A 17,017-nucleotide genomic window follows, 5' to 3' on the forward strand; every position below is an offset into this window, starting at 1 on the left:
TCGAACCTGAGATTTACCCAGTCAATTAACCTACAAACCTGTACGTCTTTGGACTGTGGGAGGAAACCAAAGATCTCGGAGAAAACCCACGCAGGTCACGGGGAGAACGTACAAACTCCGTACAGACGGCGCCCGTAGTCAGGATCGAACCTGAGTCTCCGGCGCTGCATTCGCTGTAAGGCAGCAACTCTACCGCTGCGCCACCGTGTCACCTGTGGTAATTCAACTGGGAACTTCAATGAAACAGGAAAGACATTGCTACTTAACCTCATAAATTAATTTATCTTAAATGTTTTATTTTGAGGGGCGTGTAAATTCATTAAACTGGGGTCCATTCCTGTCCTACTGAACTCATTTCAACATACCTCGATTCTATCCTATCCCCCCCACCCCACCGGTGCAATCCCTTTCCACCCACGTCCAAGACACCTCACACGCCCTTCATCTCTTAAATAACTTTCAGTTTCCAGGCCCCCGTTCACATCTTTACCATGGAGGTTTAGTCTCTCTACACCTCTATGCCCCACACCAGGTGGGTCTTAAGACCCTCCATCTCTTATTCTAACGAAGTCCCAACCAACTAACACTCTCCTCCGCTTCACGAACTTGCCCACACCCTTAACAACTTCTCCTTTGACTCCTCCCACTTTCCCCAAATCAAAGATGCAGCCATGGGCACTCCCAGGGGCCCCAGCAATGCCTGCTTTTCGGTCAGTCACTTCAAACAGTCCTTATTCCTATACGCCGGCCCGAGCCCCCAACTGTTTGTCCGCTACATCGATGACTGCATCAGGGCTACCTCCTACACCCGTGCAGAACTCGTGGACTTTATTAACTTCACCACTAACTTACACCCTGCCCTCACCTGGACTATCTCCGACACCTCTCTCCCCTTCCTGGATCTCTCTCCATCACAGGAGACAGACTGTCGACAGACGTCTATTACAAACCTACCGACTCCCAGGTATCTGGACTACACTTCTTCCAACCATGCCTCTTGCAAAAATACTATTCCCTACTCAGAGAGTTAGGAATTTGTGGAGTTCACCCAGAGAGTCGTGAATTTGTGGAATTCTCTGCCTCAGAGGCAGTGAAGGCCGATTCACTGGATGCATTCAAAAGAGAGTAAGATAGAGCTCTTAGGGTTAGGGGAATCAAGGGATATGGGGAGAAGGCAGGAACGGGGTACTGATTGTGGATGATCAACCATGATCACAGTGAATGGTGGTGCTGGTTCGAAGGGCTGAATGGCCTACTCCTGCACCTATTGTCTATGTATCTATGTACTCTGTTTCCATCGCATCTGCTCCCAAGTTGAGGTCCTCATTCTTCAATGAACGTGGCTTGCCCCCTTCTGCCGCAGATGACGCCCTCACTCGTGTCTCTTCTGTGTCTCGTAGTTCTGTCTCGCTCCTCCTCCTCCCCAGATGCAACAAGGACAGAGTTCCCCTGGTCCTCACCTTTCACCCCACCAACCTCCGCATCCGACACATCATCCTCCAACATTTCCATCACCTCCTACGGGATCTCACCATGAATCACATCTTCCCATCTACTCCCCTTTCCACCTTCCACAGAGACCTCTCCCTCTGTTTTTCACCTGGGTGGCTTACAACACAGCGGTATGAACATTGAATTCTCTAATTTAATGTAACTTTTACTATCGCTCCCCACCCCTCTTGCCCCCTTCCTCTACCCTAGTTGTGTAACCAGTTCCACAGTTTTACCACGTTGTATCCCTCTTGAGATTGCACCTTTCCTAGCCAACAATGAGGTGTATAAAATCATGAGAGGAATAGATGCACAGAGTCTCTTGCCCAGAGTAGCTGAATCGAGGACCAGAGGACATAGGTTTACGGTGAAGGGGAAATAGGAATCTGAGGGGTAACTCTTTTACACAAAGGTTGGTGGGTGTATGGAACAAGCTGCCAGAGGAGGCAGTTGGGCAGGGACTATCCCAACATTTAAGAAACAGTTAGTCAGGGACATGGATAGGACAGGTTTGGAGGGATATGGACCAAATGTGGGCAGGTGGGACTAGTGCAGCTGTTGGCTGGTGTAGGCAAGTTCGGCCAGTTTCCACACTGCATCACTATGACTCTCTATGACTCTGACAATTTACAGAAGCCAATCAACCTACAAACCTGCATGTCTTTGGAGTGTGGGAGAAAATCGTAACATCTGGAGAAAACCCACGCAGTCACAGGGAGAACGTACAAACTCCGTACTGACAGCACCCGTAGTCAGGATCGAACCTGGTTCTCTGGCGCTGTGAGGCAGCAACTCTACCGCAGTGCCACAGTGCTGCCCCGCAGCAGTTCTAAGGCAGTAGTATCATAAGTGTTCATGTTCAACAAATTCTGCGCAACAATATAACTGATCACACCATCACTGAGAGTGGAAATATATAATGCAACTTTGCACTCTCGATCAAAATAGCACAGGAGCAAGTATCAGATTTCAATGCAATAGTTCAAAGAATTCGTAAGAAAGTGATCATGATGGAAAAGGAGAAGATGCATAAAGACTTCTTTTAAACAAAGTCAAGACAACTGTCCACAGTACAATATGTATCCTCCAACCGTTACCTAGCTACATGTCGGCTACTAGTTTTCTTAAAAGCTGCGTTAGCTGTTCCTTGTTGCAGCAAAGATCGCCTCTTGTAATTCGAATTGCTGTATGCATACCCGTCACTTGAAAGATGTTCCTGTGATATGGCTTGCTGGAAGACAAAAAACAAAGAAACCCACAGATCAGATAGTTCAATAATTCTAATACCACATAACCTTCATGTGCAATAATCTTGTGAAGTTGTAAAATATCTTTAAAGTATTTGCAATGGACGGTTGTGGTTCAGGTTTATTATTGTCACATGTACCGTGGTACAGTGAAAAGCTTTGCATTGCATGCTATCCAAACAGATCAGATATAACAGATACAATAAAACTCAAGTACACAGATACAATAAAACTCAAGTACAATAGGTCGAGTAAAGGGGAAGATACAGAGTGCAGAATATAGTTCTCAGCGCATTGTAGTGCATCAAAGATCGACACAAAATGCTGGAGTAACTCAGCGGGTCAGGCAGCATCTCTGGAGAGAAGGAATTCCTTCTCTCCAAAGATGCCGCCTGTCCCGCTGAGTTACTCCAGCATTTTGTGTCTATCTTTGATTTAAAGCAGCATCTGCAATTGCTTCAAACACAATTGTAGCGCATCAGTTCCATAGACAAAGTCCAATGGGGTAGAGGTGAATCAAACAGAACCCTAACTTATGGAAGGATCATTCAGAAGCCTAATAACAAAGGGGAAAAAAAGGTGTTCCTGTTGTGATATCACAACTTTGAATGATCTGAGGATGAAGATTCACTAAAATCATTTAACTGTTTCCACAACTTATGGACGCCTGCTCTCATAATATAAACCGTATATATTTAACATTTCAATAAAGATACAAGGAACTGCAGATGGTGGCTTACAAAAAAGAGACATAAAGCGCTGGGGTAATTCAGCATCTTTGAAGACCATGGACGGGCAATGTTTTGGGTCGGGACCTTTCTTCAAACTGATTGTAGAGGGGGTGGGCGAGGCGGAAGCTGGAAGAGAGGTTGGGACACAACATAACCTGGCAAGTGATAGGTGGATATACGTCCTAGGCGCAGAATTATCCTGTCATGTTTAAACTTCCCAACTATTACTTCCTTTATATTTCACTTAACGTTCAAAAGGCCATGTGGTTTCCATAGTATTGAATAGCCATGGTAAACTCCATATGCTGTGTGTCCAGCTGTGGTAAACTGCTGGCTTGGTGAAATGACCACACTGACAGACGAGCACAAACTTGGCCAGTGTAGTGGGTACCTCTTCACTCAGCCGCCTCTGCTCTTCTTGCCTTCGCTGATGCTCTGCGTTGGCCACCGATTCAGCCAGGTTATTCAGTTCCTGTTCACACGGTGTGCCCAGAAATGACACCAAGGGAGGCTCCCACCCGTTTCTAAAGTGAGGCACGTAAGGAGGGATGAACTGATCTTTAGGCCACTCGGATCTACAACCAACAAAAACAGCCTGTCAGTGAAATGAATGAATCCTTCCATATTAAAAGCACAAAACTGAGACCTTGGCTATAGTACAGCAATGAAGATTGGTTGATGCAGAACATCTGCAGTCATGTATAACCTTTGTGGAAAGCAATAGTTGCATTTTAATAGGCTTAAAATCCATCTAAAAATATATAAATGGTCAGCATATCCATACTTTAAAATGAATGGACTAGTTATATCAAATGCTTTGAAGTTTATTATTAACAATTGAACCCACACAGGCATCCAAGATGGCGCCAGAGCACTCTTTGCATGCATGTCTCAGAAGTGGATCTGCTCTCATCCATTACAACCGTGCCACTCATTTAAATCACTGCGGCTGGCTTGATTGTATTCATGTAGTCTTTTCTTTGACCGAATAGCACACAACAAAAGCTTTTCAATGCACCTTGATTCACGTGACAATAAACTAAACAAGAACCTTTCAAATATAACAACAAATTTGTTTTCTCATCTACAAAAGGGCATGGGTCATTGTTACACTATCATCGGGCAATTTGTTCATTTGAATTGAAGGTTAATTAGTTTCAATTATAGTGCTGACAACATTTGAAATAACAAAGGTGCCTTCCTTGGTAAATATGTCATCAAGTAACAACCTTGAATTCTTCCCAAACAAGCTCACCAAAATTATTCAGAGAGCATTCATACCAATTTTAGTAACTCTGATTAATTATTGGATTAATGATGACATGCACAAATACAGTTTCCTCAAAAGACTCAAAACTTGGCGTAGAATTGAATATCTTGTTACAAATGAGTGACGTTTATCATTTTTAGTGTCTTTACGATGAATGTGGAACATATTACAGAGTAACAGTGCAATGTCTTTTGAAAGAAGGAAATTAAGACATCAAGGACCCACACCACCATGGTCGCACTCTTATCTCACTCCAACCATCAGCAGGAAGGTACAGAAGTGACCACCAGGATCAAGAATAGCTTCTTCCATCAGTCAGAGAGTTGTGAATCTGTGGAATTCTCTGCCTCAGAAGGCAGTGGCCAATTCTCTGAATGCATTCAAGAGAGAGCTGGATAGAGCTCTTAAGGATAGCGGAGTCAGGGGGTATGGGGAGAAGGCAGGAACGGGGTACTGATTGAGAATGATCAGCCATGATCACATTGAATGGCGGTGCTGGCTCGAAGGGCCGGATTGTCTATTGTCTATCAGGCTCTTGAACACTACATTACACTAAAGATAGACTCAAAATGCTGAAGTAACTCAGCAGGTCAGGCAGCATCTCTGGAGAAAAGGAATTGGTGACGTTTCGGGTCGAGACCCTTCTTCAGTCTGAGAGTCAGGGGAAAGGGAAACTAGGGGTATGTAAAGGTACAGAAACAAATCAGACCAGGCACCGATGACTCAGAAAAGGTGGAGTCCACAATGATCCATTGTTGGCTTGAAGGAGGTGATCATGAAGGGATACAAACAATAAAACTAGCAGGTTGGATGGGATGGGGGAGGAATAGAGGGAGAGAGAATGCATCAGTTACTTGAAATTAGAGAAATTAATATTCATACCGCTGGGTCGTAAGCTGCCCAAACAAAATATGTGTAGCTCCTCCAATGTACATGTGGCCTCACTGTGATAGTGGAGGAGATCTCAGCTAGGAACTTCAATGTACTGTCTTTGGTTGCACCAATGACTTTGGGGATTTTGTACCAGTATTGTGGTTATTATTTTTATTGAATTTTTGTTTATTATATATTATTTATGTGTTTTGTGTTTACTGGCCTGTTGTGCTGCTGCAAGTAAGCATTTAATTGTGCCGTTGTTGGTGCATGTGACAATTAACACTTTTGACAAAGTATCCATTTCCTGTTGCAAAGATGCCAGACATTCTCCTCAAATTTATCTGGAAATTCAAAGAATGAGAGAAGAAGATGGGGATGAAAGGCAATCATTTTGTTGCCGAGTCTCCAGCCCAAATCCCTACCAAGCAACTGTGCTCAATTAAATCAGTTGAAATCCATAAATTTAGATGACAACATTTCTAAGAAGAGATAAATAAATGAGTGCTGCCATCAACTTGCCTGGGCTTGGTCCATGTTTCGCCTAGAGAAAACCAAATTGCTTTTTCTTCGGCTGTGACACATATATTTAAAAAATCTATTGCATCCTTTGTTAGGAGAGGAGTGAGAATTGAACCACCCATCTCAGGCCCACCACTGGTTTGTACGACCTGAAAAATAAAACAATTAAAGATTAATTGTAGAAATAAGCTCTCTATGTATAACAACATCCCTAGCACTCTTGATTCCTTCTTTCTTTCAATATAGCTCAATGAAACAATACTGGCTCCTTGCAAAACAAATTCTATCTGCACTATTCCTCCTCTCATTTCTCTGCAGGCCTGCAACGCATTCTGTCTTAAATGCCCACCAACTCCTTTGGAGATGAACTTACATCTTTGGTTTGGGGGAATAAAATAAGAGTTCCAGTTGATCTCACTAAACAAAGTAAGACAGGAAAACCACTCACACTTTTCCACAGACTCAACCACCTCATTCAAAGTGCATTAGGATCTTCTCAACTAAACACTCCAAAACCATCAAACGATTATCAGAAATATATGTGGTATAGAAATTTATAGGCAATTCAACGCAGAACTGCTGAATCTTTCTTGTAAATGCCACCACATTAGAGTCTCACAAAAACAGAGAAATTGTGAACATACTGGCTGCTCTTGGTTGGGGTTTTTTGACCTGAAGAAGGGTCCCGACCCGAAACATCACCTATCTATGTTCTCCAGAGATTCTGCCTGACCCGCTGAGTTCCTCCAGCACTTTGTGTCTATCTTTTGGTATAAACCAGCATCGGCAGTTCTTTGTCTCTATAGTTAATGCAGAAATTGGAAGCGTTCACCTTTCACGGCGGACGGCTGATATTTCAACGAGCTTACGTTATTATGGGATTAGATAAGGCAAGTTATTTCTGGTGGGTGTGATTAATAACCATAGGTAGAGCACGTAAAATGTGACTGTCAAAAGAACTAAGAGAGGCAAGGAAAATGTTTTAAACAAAGTAATCTGGACTGCCTAAAAGAGGTTGGAAGGCACAGAATTAATGAGAGTCTTTAAATGGGAATTAGAAAAATGCTGAATAGAAAAAGAAATTGAAGGATTTAGCGGTGTGGAATAAAGACATGCTGGGTCAAATGAGCTGTGGTATTCAATGCACAAATGCCTGCCTCTCTCATAATTCAGCCAAATTATTGTCTTGAACGACAGACGATTAGTAAACTCCATATGTTATCAGTCAGAATGCAGATCGCAATTTGATGGTTGTTTATTCAAAAACTATTAACTCACCATATTCAACGGCGTAAACAAGAAATGGATCAGATCAACAGCACTAGGATTCTGGATGTGGGATTTTAATTTGGCCTAAATTGAATGAGAAACAATGAGTGCAAGTAATGAACAAGAACTAAAGACACGGTCAATCATATGATCAAATTTAAGTTTCAGGAAAATAAAAGGCTGTTTATATTTCCCATGCAACCTGATTAAATGCAGTATTTATGCGATGACAGGTGAAGGTGGAAGATTATTCTTTACTATTTCAGTCAAATGGAGTTCCATAACTGTCGCATTAGGTTAAATGTTACTTCATGGTGTGGATATGACAATTTGTAGTCGAGGATGTGTATTATAAAACAAGTAACAGATAGCATCTGTACGAGAAATATTTATAATCTGCAAGACATTTCATGCTTTAAATTTCAAGACAATCTAATTCAGCTAACACTCTTAAAAAAGACAACTTACCAGGAGGTTAAATGCATGTTTGAATTTCTGAAAACAGTCGAAGAATTCATCTTGGGGAGGTGGTTTTGCACGGAGTGTTAGAACACCCTCTAAACAGCGAGAGGAGGAAGGGATGGAGGACAAAATTGTCGCCCATTAAAGCCTGCTGCTATTGATGTACATGGTCATAACATTGGACAGCAATCTAATGTTAAACAAATTCATTAACTTTGGAACAGTTACATCTATTTTTGACAAATGACTTTTGATTCCTTTTAATTTCCATGTACATGTCCCTCACCAATACCAAACTGCATGATATTGTTGTCAAGAGCTTAGTCTTAAAAAAATAGAATTAATTAAGTGATATCAATGAGATCAACCTAGCATTTGGTGTACAGTACATATCAAAGTCAAAGTCATTGAGTCAGCCAGCCTACTCATAACAAGCTCTCTACTGCATTCAACATCCCATTGAATCAAAGACACAAGAGACTGCAGACACTGGAATCTGGAGCAAGAAACAATGTGTTGCAGGAACATTGCTGGAATCGGATGTGCCATCTTGCCCTAAATTTGGTCCAGCCTTCCATAAACCTTGTTAAAACGCTTAGTGAAATCCATGAAGGCTACATCAACGAGCCAAATGAAGAAGGACCTGGCGGCCTGCAGCAAAAGAAAGACCCAGCGGCAGACCTGGCTCAATGACGCAAAGAAAGACACGCTGGCCCACTGTCTGCAGGGGGGAAGCTTGGAAGCTACTGAGCTCGGCCCGGAAGACAGGAGAGTCGAGGTGGAGTAAGCCGCTGGCGACGACGGATGTGGGGAGTATGCCTCCAGCGGCTTCAACGTTGCCTGCAGAAGGTGCCCCGGGACACAAAGGCGGTCAGGCGAGGAGAGGGATGTTGGTTGGCGGGCCGAGCCACTCAAGGGCGACAGAGGAGCCACTCAAGGGCGACAGCAGCCTGAGGCTCACCTGGTTCAAGAGCTGCTCCAGCACTTTGTGTTTGGCTCAAGATTCCAGCATCTGCAGTTCATTGCGTCTTTAAACAATGTACTACACTTGGCCAACTTTCCCATTTGGCTAAATTTACAGGTACATCATTCAAAAACAGTTATACTTGCACATGGCTACATCCCCTCAATATCATTTTATAGCACAAAAATTGCACGATTTTTAACATTATAAAGGTCTCAAACACTACTCACCTCCAGGTCCTTTCTTTTTACTCTTCTTTGATTTTTTCCTTTGCGAAAGTTGAGAAAATGCTTCAGCAGCCTTTTGAAGTTTAATAACAAATGCTTCCACATCATCTAAAACATGGTTCAAAATTTGCTGGCATGGAAAAGTTGAATACACAGTTACAGAAAAAGCATTTTGTCATCTTGCAAGCATATCTCTATATCTGCCTTATATTGAGAAATAGTTATATGAAGCTTTATCTTACATGCTACCGTTAAAAAATAATGCATCTCTTCCTTTGTGTCACCTTGTTAACAAATGTTGTTCAACAAAAAGGTAAACAAATGAAAAAAATTGATGGAAAGAATTCTTGCTCCAATAAGCTTATGCTAAAACCATAACAGGTCCGCATATTAAAAAAAATCATGATGGATATAGTTATGTGTGAGGCACAGACTTGTCAAGCCATCACCTCACAGTGCCAGAGTTCAATTCTGACTTTGGGAACTGTTTACATGGAGTTTGCACGTGCTGCCTATGATCCTGTGGGTTTCTCCTGGGTCTTCCAGTACCCCCCCCACATCCCAAAGAAATGTGGACGATAGGGGAATTGGCCACAATATGTCATCCCTTGTATGTGGGGAGAGTGGATGGGAATGGGGGGAGAATAAAATGGTATCTGAGCAGGATTAGAGTAAATTGGTGCTTGGGGGTCTGTGTGGACTGGGTTGGCCAAAGAGTTGTGTGTGAGTGTTTCTCTCTATGACCATAATTACATTGTTCATTGACTCATTTATTGCAAATTTTATCATAAATATTGAGCCCAGTTTCTGTAGTTGCAATAAGAGATTGACTCCATTCCCTCCACCAAACTTTACAAAACCTTTGTGCTGTGGTCAGTTCATTCTCAGCTTGGCATGAAGTGCACAACAGTAAATGCAAAGCAAACAAATCAATGGGCAAGTGATCAATTCCATTTTTTTAAAATCTGCAAACAGTATTGGAACATTTTGTACAATGTGAATAACATAACAATGCAGCTTGCAACTGGAAATAGGATGGCACACTGCCACATGCCCTTCTGCAAGAAGCAAGAGGTTCAAGAGATACTGATCAATGAAAAATCTGGCTTCAATTTAAATTAGGTAGAAGGGAAGTAGTCCAACAAGATATGTAAAACTTGGTAAGATATAGGCAAGGGGCAAGTTGTAACTTGTCAGGAAATTCAGAATGAATTAACGCATTAGTTTAGTTTAGTTTATTTTTGAGAAACAGGCCGTTTGGCCCACCGAGTCTGTGCTGGCCAGTGATCCCCGCACACTAACACCAACCTACACACACTGGAGACAATTTACAATTTTACCAAGCCAATTAGCCTATAAACCTGTACATCTTTAGAGTGTGGGAGGAAACTGGAGCACCCGAGGAAAACGTACAAACTCCTTGCAGACAGCACCCGTAGTCAGGATCGAAGTCAGAATGCACTGGATGGCAGCAATTCTACCGCTGTGCCACAGTGCCGCAGTTCTCTTTAAACTGCGTGAAGAGTCAGCTATCAACAGGGCGGCAAAAACTAAAACTTAATAAACCAAAACAACTGGCATATAAATTAAAGATGTGAAACAAAAAATACTGCAGAATTGAAATAAAGTAGACCAAAAATGAAATGCTCAGCAATTTCTATGGAGTAAAAGGCATGCATTATCATTTGTGGGAAGGCATGATAAAATGGTGATGTAAAATTAGAGTGCTCCTTGCAGCTCAGCAACTTCTGCATGGCTGTACAACCAGTCCAGTTTAAAACAAAACATGCAGAATATTTTCTTATGTACAGTAAAACGAGTAGAGTGGTAAAACAAACAGTCTTTTGTGTGTCAACAATGTCATCTACCTAGAGGATAATAAGTGTTATGTTACTGAAAGATCTAGGTCTGGCAGTTAATACCTTGTCACTAAAAATTAAACCCTATTATTTACTTTAAATTGGGTCACTAACAGAACAGTTTCCAAAGGAAAAGGAAAACAGATACATTTGTGTTATAAGAAAATAACTGCAGATGCTGGTACAAATCGATTTATTCACAAAATGCTGGAGTAACTCAGCAGGTCAGGCAGCATCTCGGGAGAGAAGGAATGGGTGACGTTTCGGGTCGAGACCCTTCTTCAGACTGATGTCAGGGGGGCGGGACAAAGGAAGGATATAGGTGGAGACAGGAAGATAGAGGGAGATCTGGGAAGGAGGAGGGGAAGGAAGGGACAGAGGAGCTATCTGAAGTTGGAGAAGTCGACATTCATACCACTGGGCTGCAAACTGCCCAGGCGAAATATGAGGTGCTGCTCCTCCAATTTCCGGCGGGCCTCACTATGGCACTGGAGGAGGCCCATGACAGAAAGGTCAGACTGGGAATGGGTGGGGGAATTAAAGTGCTCGGCCACCGGGAGATCAGTTTTGTTAATGCGGACCGAGCGCAGGTGTTCAGCGAAGCGATCGCCGAGCCTGCGCTTGGTTTCGCCGATATAAATAAGTTGACACCTGCGCTCGGTCCGCATTAACCCAAGCGCAGGCTCGGCGATCGCTTCGTTGAACACCTGCGCTCGGTCCGCATTAACAAAACTTATCTCCCGGTGGCCGAGCACTTTAACTCCCCCTCCCATTCCCAGTCTGACCTTTCTGTCATGGGCCTCCTCCAGTGCCATAATGAGGCCCACTGGAAATTGGAGGAGCAGCACCTCATATTTCGCCTGGGCAGTTTGCAGCCCGGTGGTATGAACGTCGACTTCTCCAACTTTAGATAGCTCCTCTGTCCCTTCCTTCCCCTCCTCCTTACCAGACCTCCCTCTATCTTCCTGTCTCCACCTATATCCTTCCTTTGTCCCGCCCCCCTGACATCAGTCTGAAGAAGGGTCTCGACCCGAAACGTCACCCATTCCTTCTCTCCCGACATGCTGAGTTACTCCAGCATTTTGTGAATAAATACATTTGTGTTACATCAGTTTGCAGTTGGTATCAAGAAAGATCGATGATCAGTCTGAATGAATTTAGTTTTAGTTTTCATTTTAGAGACACAGCGTGGAAACAGGCCCTTCGACCCACCAAGTTCACACTGACCATCAATCACCAGTTCACACTGGTTTTATTTTATCCCACTTTCTCATCCACGGTCTATACATTAGGGGGCAATTTACATAGGCCAACTAACCAACAAACCCGCATTTCTTTGTGATGTGGGAGGAAACCAGAGCACCCGGAAGAAACGCACGTGGTCACCCGGAGAATGTGCAAATTCCCCAGTGAAAGCACCCGTAGTCAGAATTGAACCCGGGTCTCTTGCGCTGTGAGGTAGCAGCTCCACCAGCTGAGTCACTTTTAAACAGAATATTCTATTTTAAGGACGTTCCTACGTGGAAGTTGTTTTTCCTGACAAGCAGGTAACAGTAGATAGTCTTGCCATTTCTTGTACTCTTAAGCTTCATAAATAAAAAGTCACACTCAGTCCTGAGATCATCGCAACTATTGGGGAAAAAAAACGTACATGCAGCAACCTGCTTTGTGTCATTGGTAATTCCCGATGCAGAGGGACCAGGTAATACCCAGATCCTCTCTGTGTAAACACTAATAAACCTGAGCACAGTGCCTCGTGTCCAAGTGCGAACCAGGCCATGATTAATTCACTTCTGAGATCATAAGAGATCAGGCATTTTCAAAATAAAATCAATAGATTATGTTGTAAAATGTGATTAAAATATATAACCTGTGCTTAGGTTATTCTTGATTTTTGAAATTTGCAATAGTAAATTAGGAATACATAATGACTCCACATTTAACTGGAAGAAAAGTCACAGAATGTTGGAGTAACTTGGAGCGGTCAGGCAACATCCCTGGACAACATGGATAGATGACGTTTCAGGTCGCGACCCTTCTTCAGAATGATCATTTAAGTATATCACCTTATACAAGCACTGCATTAAGGATACGCACAAAGCGCTGGAGTAACTCAGCAGGTCAGGCAGCATCACTGGAGAAACGGAATAGGTGACGTTTCGGGTCAGAGCCCTTCTTCAGACAGAGTCAGGGGAGAGGGAAACTAGAGGTATGAAAAGGTTCAGAACAAATCAGAGCCTGCATTGATGACCAAGTAAAGGTGGATGCCACAATAATCTACTGTTGGCTGTGGAAGAGGTGACATCGAAGGGATATATGGATGCGAACAGTGAAACTTGCAGGATGACTAGAGTGGGGGATTGTATTAATGAAATCCCACGGGTGATCACATCAACTATATTCCTCTATACAAAGTTAAATCAATTTACTTGTTGATATACACAAGCACAATATGAAAATATTTTAAATGCTTCCACAGTATATTTGCTCAAACACTAAACTGTTGAAAATAAATTAAATTATTTAATTTTTAGTAAGTGTTCATACCACGTCTCTATCAATTCTAACCGCTGCCATATCTGGGGTTTCTTCTGGTTCATGAACCATCTTCTGTTTTTCATCTGTTGAGAACATGGCATTTTAATAGAAGGACTTACATACATAATTCTATACTATCTACGGAAAACTGACATTTCAATATGAGATTGTCTTATTGTAATTCAATGTAAAATTGATATGTTTTCACTAGAAGGATGTCACTCTCCACAGAATTCCCAACCTCTTTCCTGTTCAGTTAAAACAAGATATAGCAAGATGGAGACAGTCAAATCTTGGGAGAGGGTTGTTCTACCAAGAGGCTAGCTTGAGCCAACAGTCAAGAGAGTTAAGAGTGATTAATTGCCAAATGTACTGATAACAGAACAATGAAACAGGACTGTAAATACAATACACATAGATGTGTAGGAAAGAACTGCAGATGCTGCTTTAAACCAAAGATAGACACAAAAAGCTGGAGTAACTCAGCGGGTCAGATAGCATCTCTGTAGAAAAGGAATAGGTGACGTTTCGGATCAAGACAGAGTCAAGGGAAAGGGAAACGAGAGATATAGACGGTGATATAGAACAAATGAATGAAAGCTATTCAAAAAAGTAACAACGAGAAAGGAAACGGGCCATTGTTAGCTGTGGACAATGTGATAACGAGTTACAGACAATGAGACTCAACAAGACGACTTTGAAGCTAGTACGACTTCGGTGGTAGAGAAATCAACAGTCATACCGTTGGGTTGTAAGCTGCCCAAGCAAAATATGAGGTGCTGTTCCTCCAATTTGCATTTAGCCTCACTCTGACAATGGAGGAGGCCCAGGATAGAAAGGTCAGTGTTGGAATGGGAAGGGAAATTAAATGATTGGCATCGGCGAGACCAAACGCAGACTGGGCGATCGTTTTGCTGAACACCTTCGCTCAGTTCGTCAGGACCTACCTGATCTCCCGTTGCAAAACACTTTAATTCCCCTTCATCATTCAGCAAAGGTTAGAACATGCGAGGGGCTGGTAGACTTTGATATATTTATTGTCTGGTATTTGTGTCATTATAATTTTTACTTGCCATTTGTTAATCCAAACCTTAATTTCATTCAGGCTTAAATGCATGTTGGCATGCTTCCTGAGTAGAGCTTGTTAATAACTTTCATTACACAAGCAATGATATGAATCACTCAGAGCAAGAGTGGCTACGGCCAATGGTTTCTGACAGAGGTGGTTTTTATAAATGATGGAATAGCTGCGGCCAAATGAATCGCATTCCATTCTTGATGCCGAACATTTATAAAATTTCGCTCCCAGCTGTGATACAATAGTTACAGTTCAAATTGTTTCACCTTTCTTTCAATTTCTTTTTCATTTTCACAGCATTTTCGTAACTACCTTTTTGGATTCTGTGATCTGGCATAGTGCCAAAGTAGCCATGGAAACCCCCACTGTACAAAATACAGATGCCCAGGAGGTATCAGTGTGTGTGTGAGAAAGCCCAATCACCTTGTTCAGCAGGTGAGGCCCAAGCTGACCAGGCTGCTACTCGGCTCCGAACATCCACCTGTGTGATCGTGCCTGGTGGAACAGGGGCAGGCGCTCTTGGAGGTGGGGGGATGCAGGAATTATCGGCATCTGTAATCATTCTGCAACGATAAAAAGTAAGAAGAGTTAATGCCCCTGACCCAGAAAACAGTTAATGGAAGAAAGGGTAACTTTTTCACGCAAAGGATGGTGGGTGTATGGAACGAGGTGCCAGAGGAGGTAGTTGAGGCAGGGACTATACCGACGTTTAAAAAACAGTTAGACAGGTACATGGATAGGACAGGTTTACAGGGATATGGGCCAAATGCAGACAAGTGGGACTAGTGTAGCTGGGAGATGTTGGCAAATTGGGCCGAAAGACCTATTTCCACGCTGTATGACTCTATATTCAGTACATTATACTTCACAATAATATCACAGTGTTGTTAATAGCAACACAGCACAAGATTAAGCAAATACGCCAAACCAAAGCTCCCATCCTAGTTTTAAAATCAAGTTCAAATTAAGAAATACAATACAGATCAAACAACTTATCCATGAGCAAAACACAAGGATGTTTGCTCTAGTCGGAGAGTCTAGGATCAGAGGCCATAGCCTTAGAATAAAAGGATGTACTTTTAGAAAGGAGATGAGGAGAAATGTCTTTAATCAGAGGGTGGTGAATCTGTGGAATTCATTGCCAGACAGCTGTGGAGGCCAAGGCAATGGATATTTTTAAGGTGCAGATTGACAGATTCTAGATTAGTAAGGATATCAGGAGTTATGGGAAGAAGGCAGGAGAATGGGGTTGAGATGGAAAGATATATCGGCCATGATTGAAAGGCAAAGTAGACCTGATGGGCCAAATGACCTAATTCTGCTCCAATACCTAATGAAAGTGCTGGAGGAACTCGGAGTGTCAGGCAGCATCTATGGAGCGAATCAATATATGAATTTTTGGGTCGGGACCATTCTTCAGATGATTAGAGTAGGGGGGAGTAAGGTGGAAAAATCTTATTTAAATCTTGCTGTTCCAGATGATCGGGCACATCAAGCCAACAGCAGAGTGATTGTAGAGGCACCCATTTGCAAAGAGGAAGAAACGGTGTGAACTGATCAAGATTCCAGTTTCATGTGCTTCATGATTTTCTGTCCAAACAGGTGCACGTCAACAATCTCCAGTATTTAATCAGTCCACAGTTTTAGCATCACAAATGTGTTCAGAGAAGAAACAGCTTACTTTAAGAAAAGACACAAAGTGCTGGAGTAACTCAGCAGGCCAGGCAGCATCTCTGGAGAACCATGGATAGGTGACGTTTCGGGTCGGGACTCTTCAGATTCATTCAAAAAATGAGTCCGAGAAAGTTCTTGACCAAAAACATCACCTACCCATGTTCACCTGAGACGCTGCCTGACCAGCTGAGCTATTCCAGCTCTTTGCGTCTTTTTTTGTAAACCAGCGCATGCAGTTCCTTGTTTATCTGCAGCTTACTGTTAAATTGAAATCCAAAGAGATGACCAAGAATAGTGCAAATGATAAACATTTGTGTGTCTTTGTACCTCAGAGTACTGGGCCTCTTCTTCTGTTTGCTGCCTTTACTGTCAGTGACTGCACTGTCGATATCTGCGTGGATCATTTCAGCCTGAAAAACAGCATCGGTGACACCTCAAACCTCTAATTGCACTTCTTCACTAACCTTGTGGGACTCATTTGTTGAACAAGAGCATCCATTCAACAGCTGCCAACTCCAGTGCAGTATTCAGTTTGTGCTACTTTTCAAATAAACCCAGAGCCTTTTATTGAACGGTTTAAATTTTACTGCAAGATAGCATTATAGCTTTTTTTTTCCTTTCAGATATCAGAAAGCAATGCCTGAACTAACAACTGAGACATTTAATCCTTTTTCTGATACACTGTTGAAAATAATCTTGGAAGTTATCCAAGTTCCATTAAAAATGAGTACTGACTAACATGTTGCGATCATGGTGAGATCTTCCAAATACTACACGTTAAAAATGTACGTTAAAGAGCATAGCCACAGTGG

General features: G+C 42.5%; 1 protein-coding gene across 10 annotated transcripts in view; it reads right to left on the reverse strand.

The window, feature by feature from the left end:
- The window catches only part of eps8a (EGFR pathway substrate 8a, signaling adaptor), a 140,976-nt gene that overhangs the window by 14,577 nt on the left and 109,382 nt on the right, over positions 1-17,017 (reverse strand). For 9 of the 10 annotated variants that reach the window (XM_078419927.1, XM_078419934.1, XM_078419935.1 and 6 more), the window contains 9 exons: positions 16,533-16,615; positions 14,955-15,094; positions 13,463-13,536; positions 9,060-9,186; positions 7,872-7,960; positions 7,413-7,487; positions 6,135-6,283; positions 3,861-4,044; positions 2,589-2,722 (listed from right to left, as the gene is read on the reverse strand). In XM_078419927.1, the coding sequence (XP_078276053.1) occupies positions 2,589-2,722; positions 3,861-4,044; positions 6,135-6,283; positions 7,413-7,487; positions 7,872-7,960; positions 9,060-9,186; positions 13,463-13,536; positions 14,955-15,094; positions 16,533-16,615 (1,055 nt within the window). The remainder of the gene's footprint in view (positions 1-2,588; positions 2,723-3,860; positions 4,045-6,134; positions 6,284-7,412; positions 7,488-7,871; positions 7,961-9,059; positions 9,187-13,462; positions 13,537-14,954; positions 15,095-16,532; positions 16,616-17,017) is intronic. The other variant, XM_078419936.1, reaches the window with a different exon arrangement.

Source organism: Rhinoraja longicauda, chromosome 23 (assembly GCF_053455715.1).
Source record: "Rhinoraja longicauda isolate Sanriku21f chromosome 23, sRhiLon1.1, whole genome shotgun sequence".
Taxonomy (NCBI): Eukaryota; Metazoa; Chordata; class Chondrichthyes; order Rajiformes; family Arhynchobatidae; genus Rhinoraja; species Rhinoraja longicauda.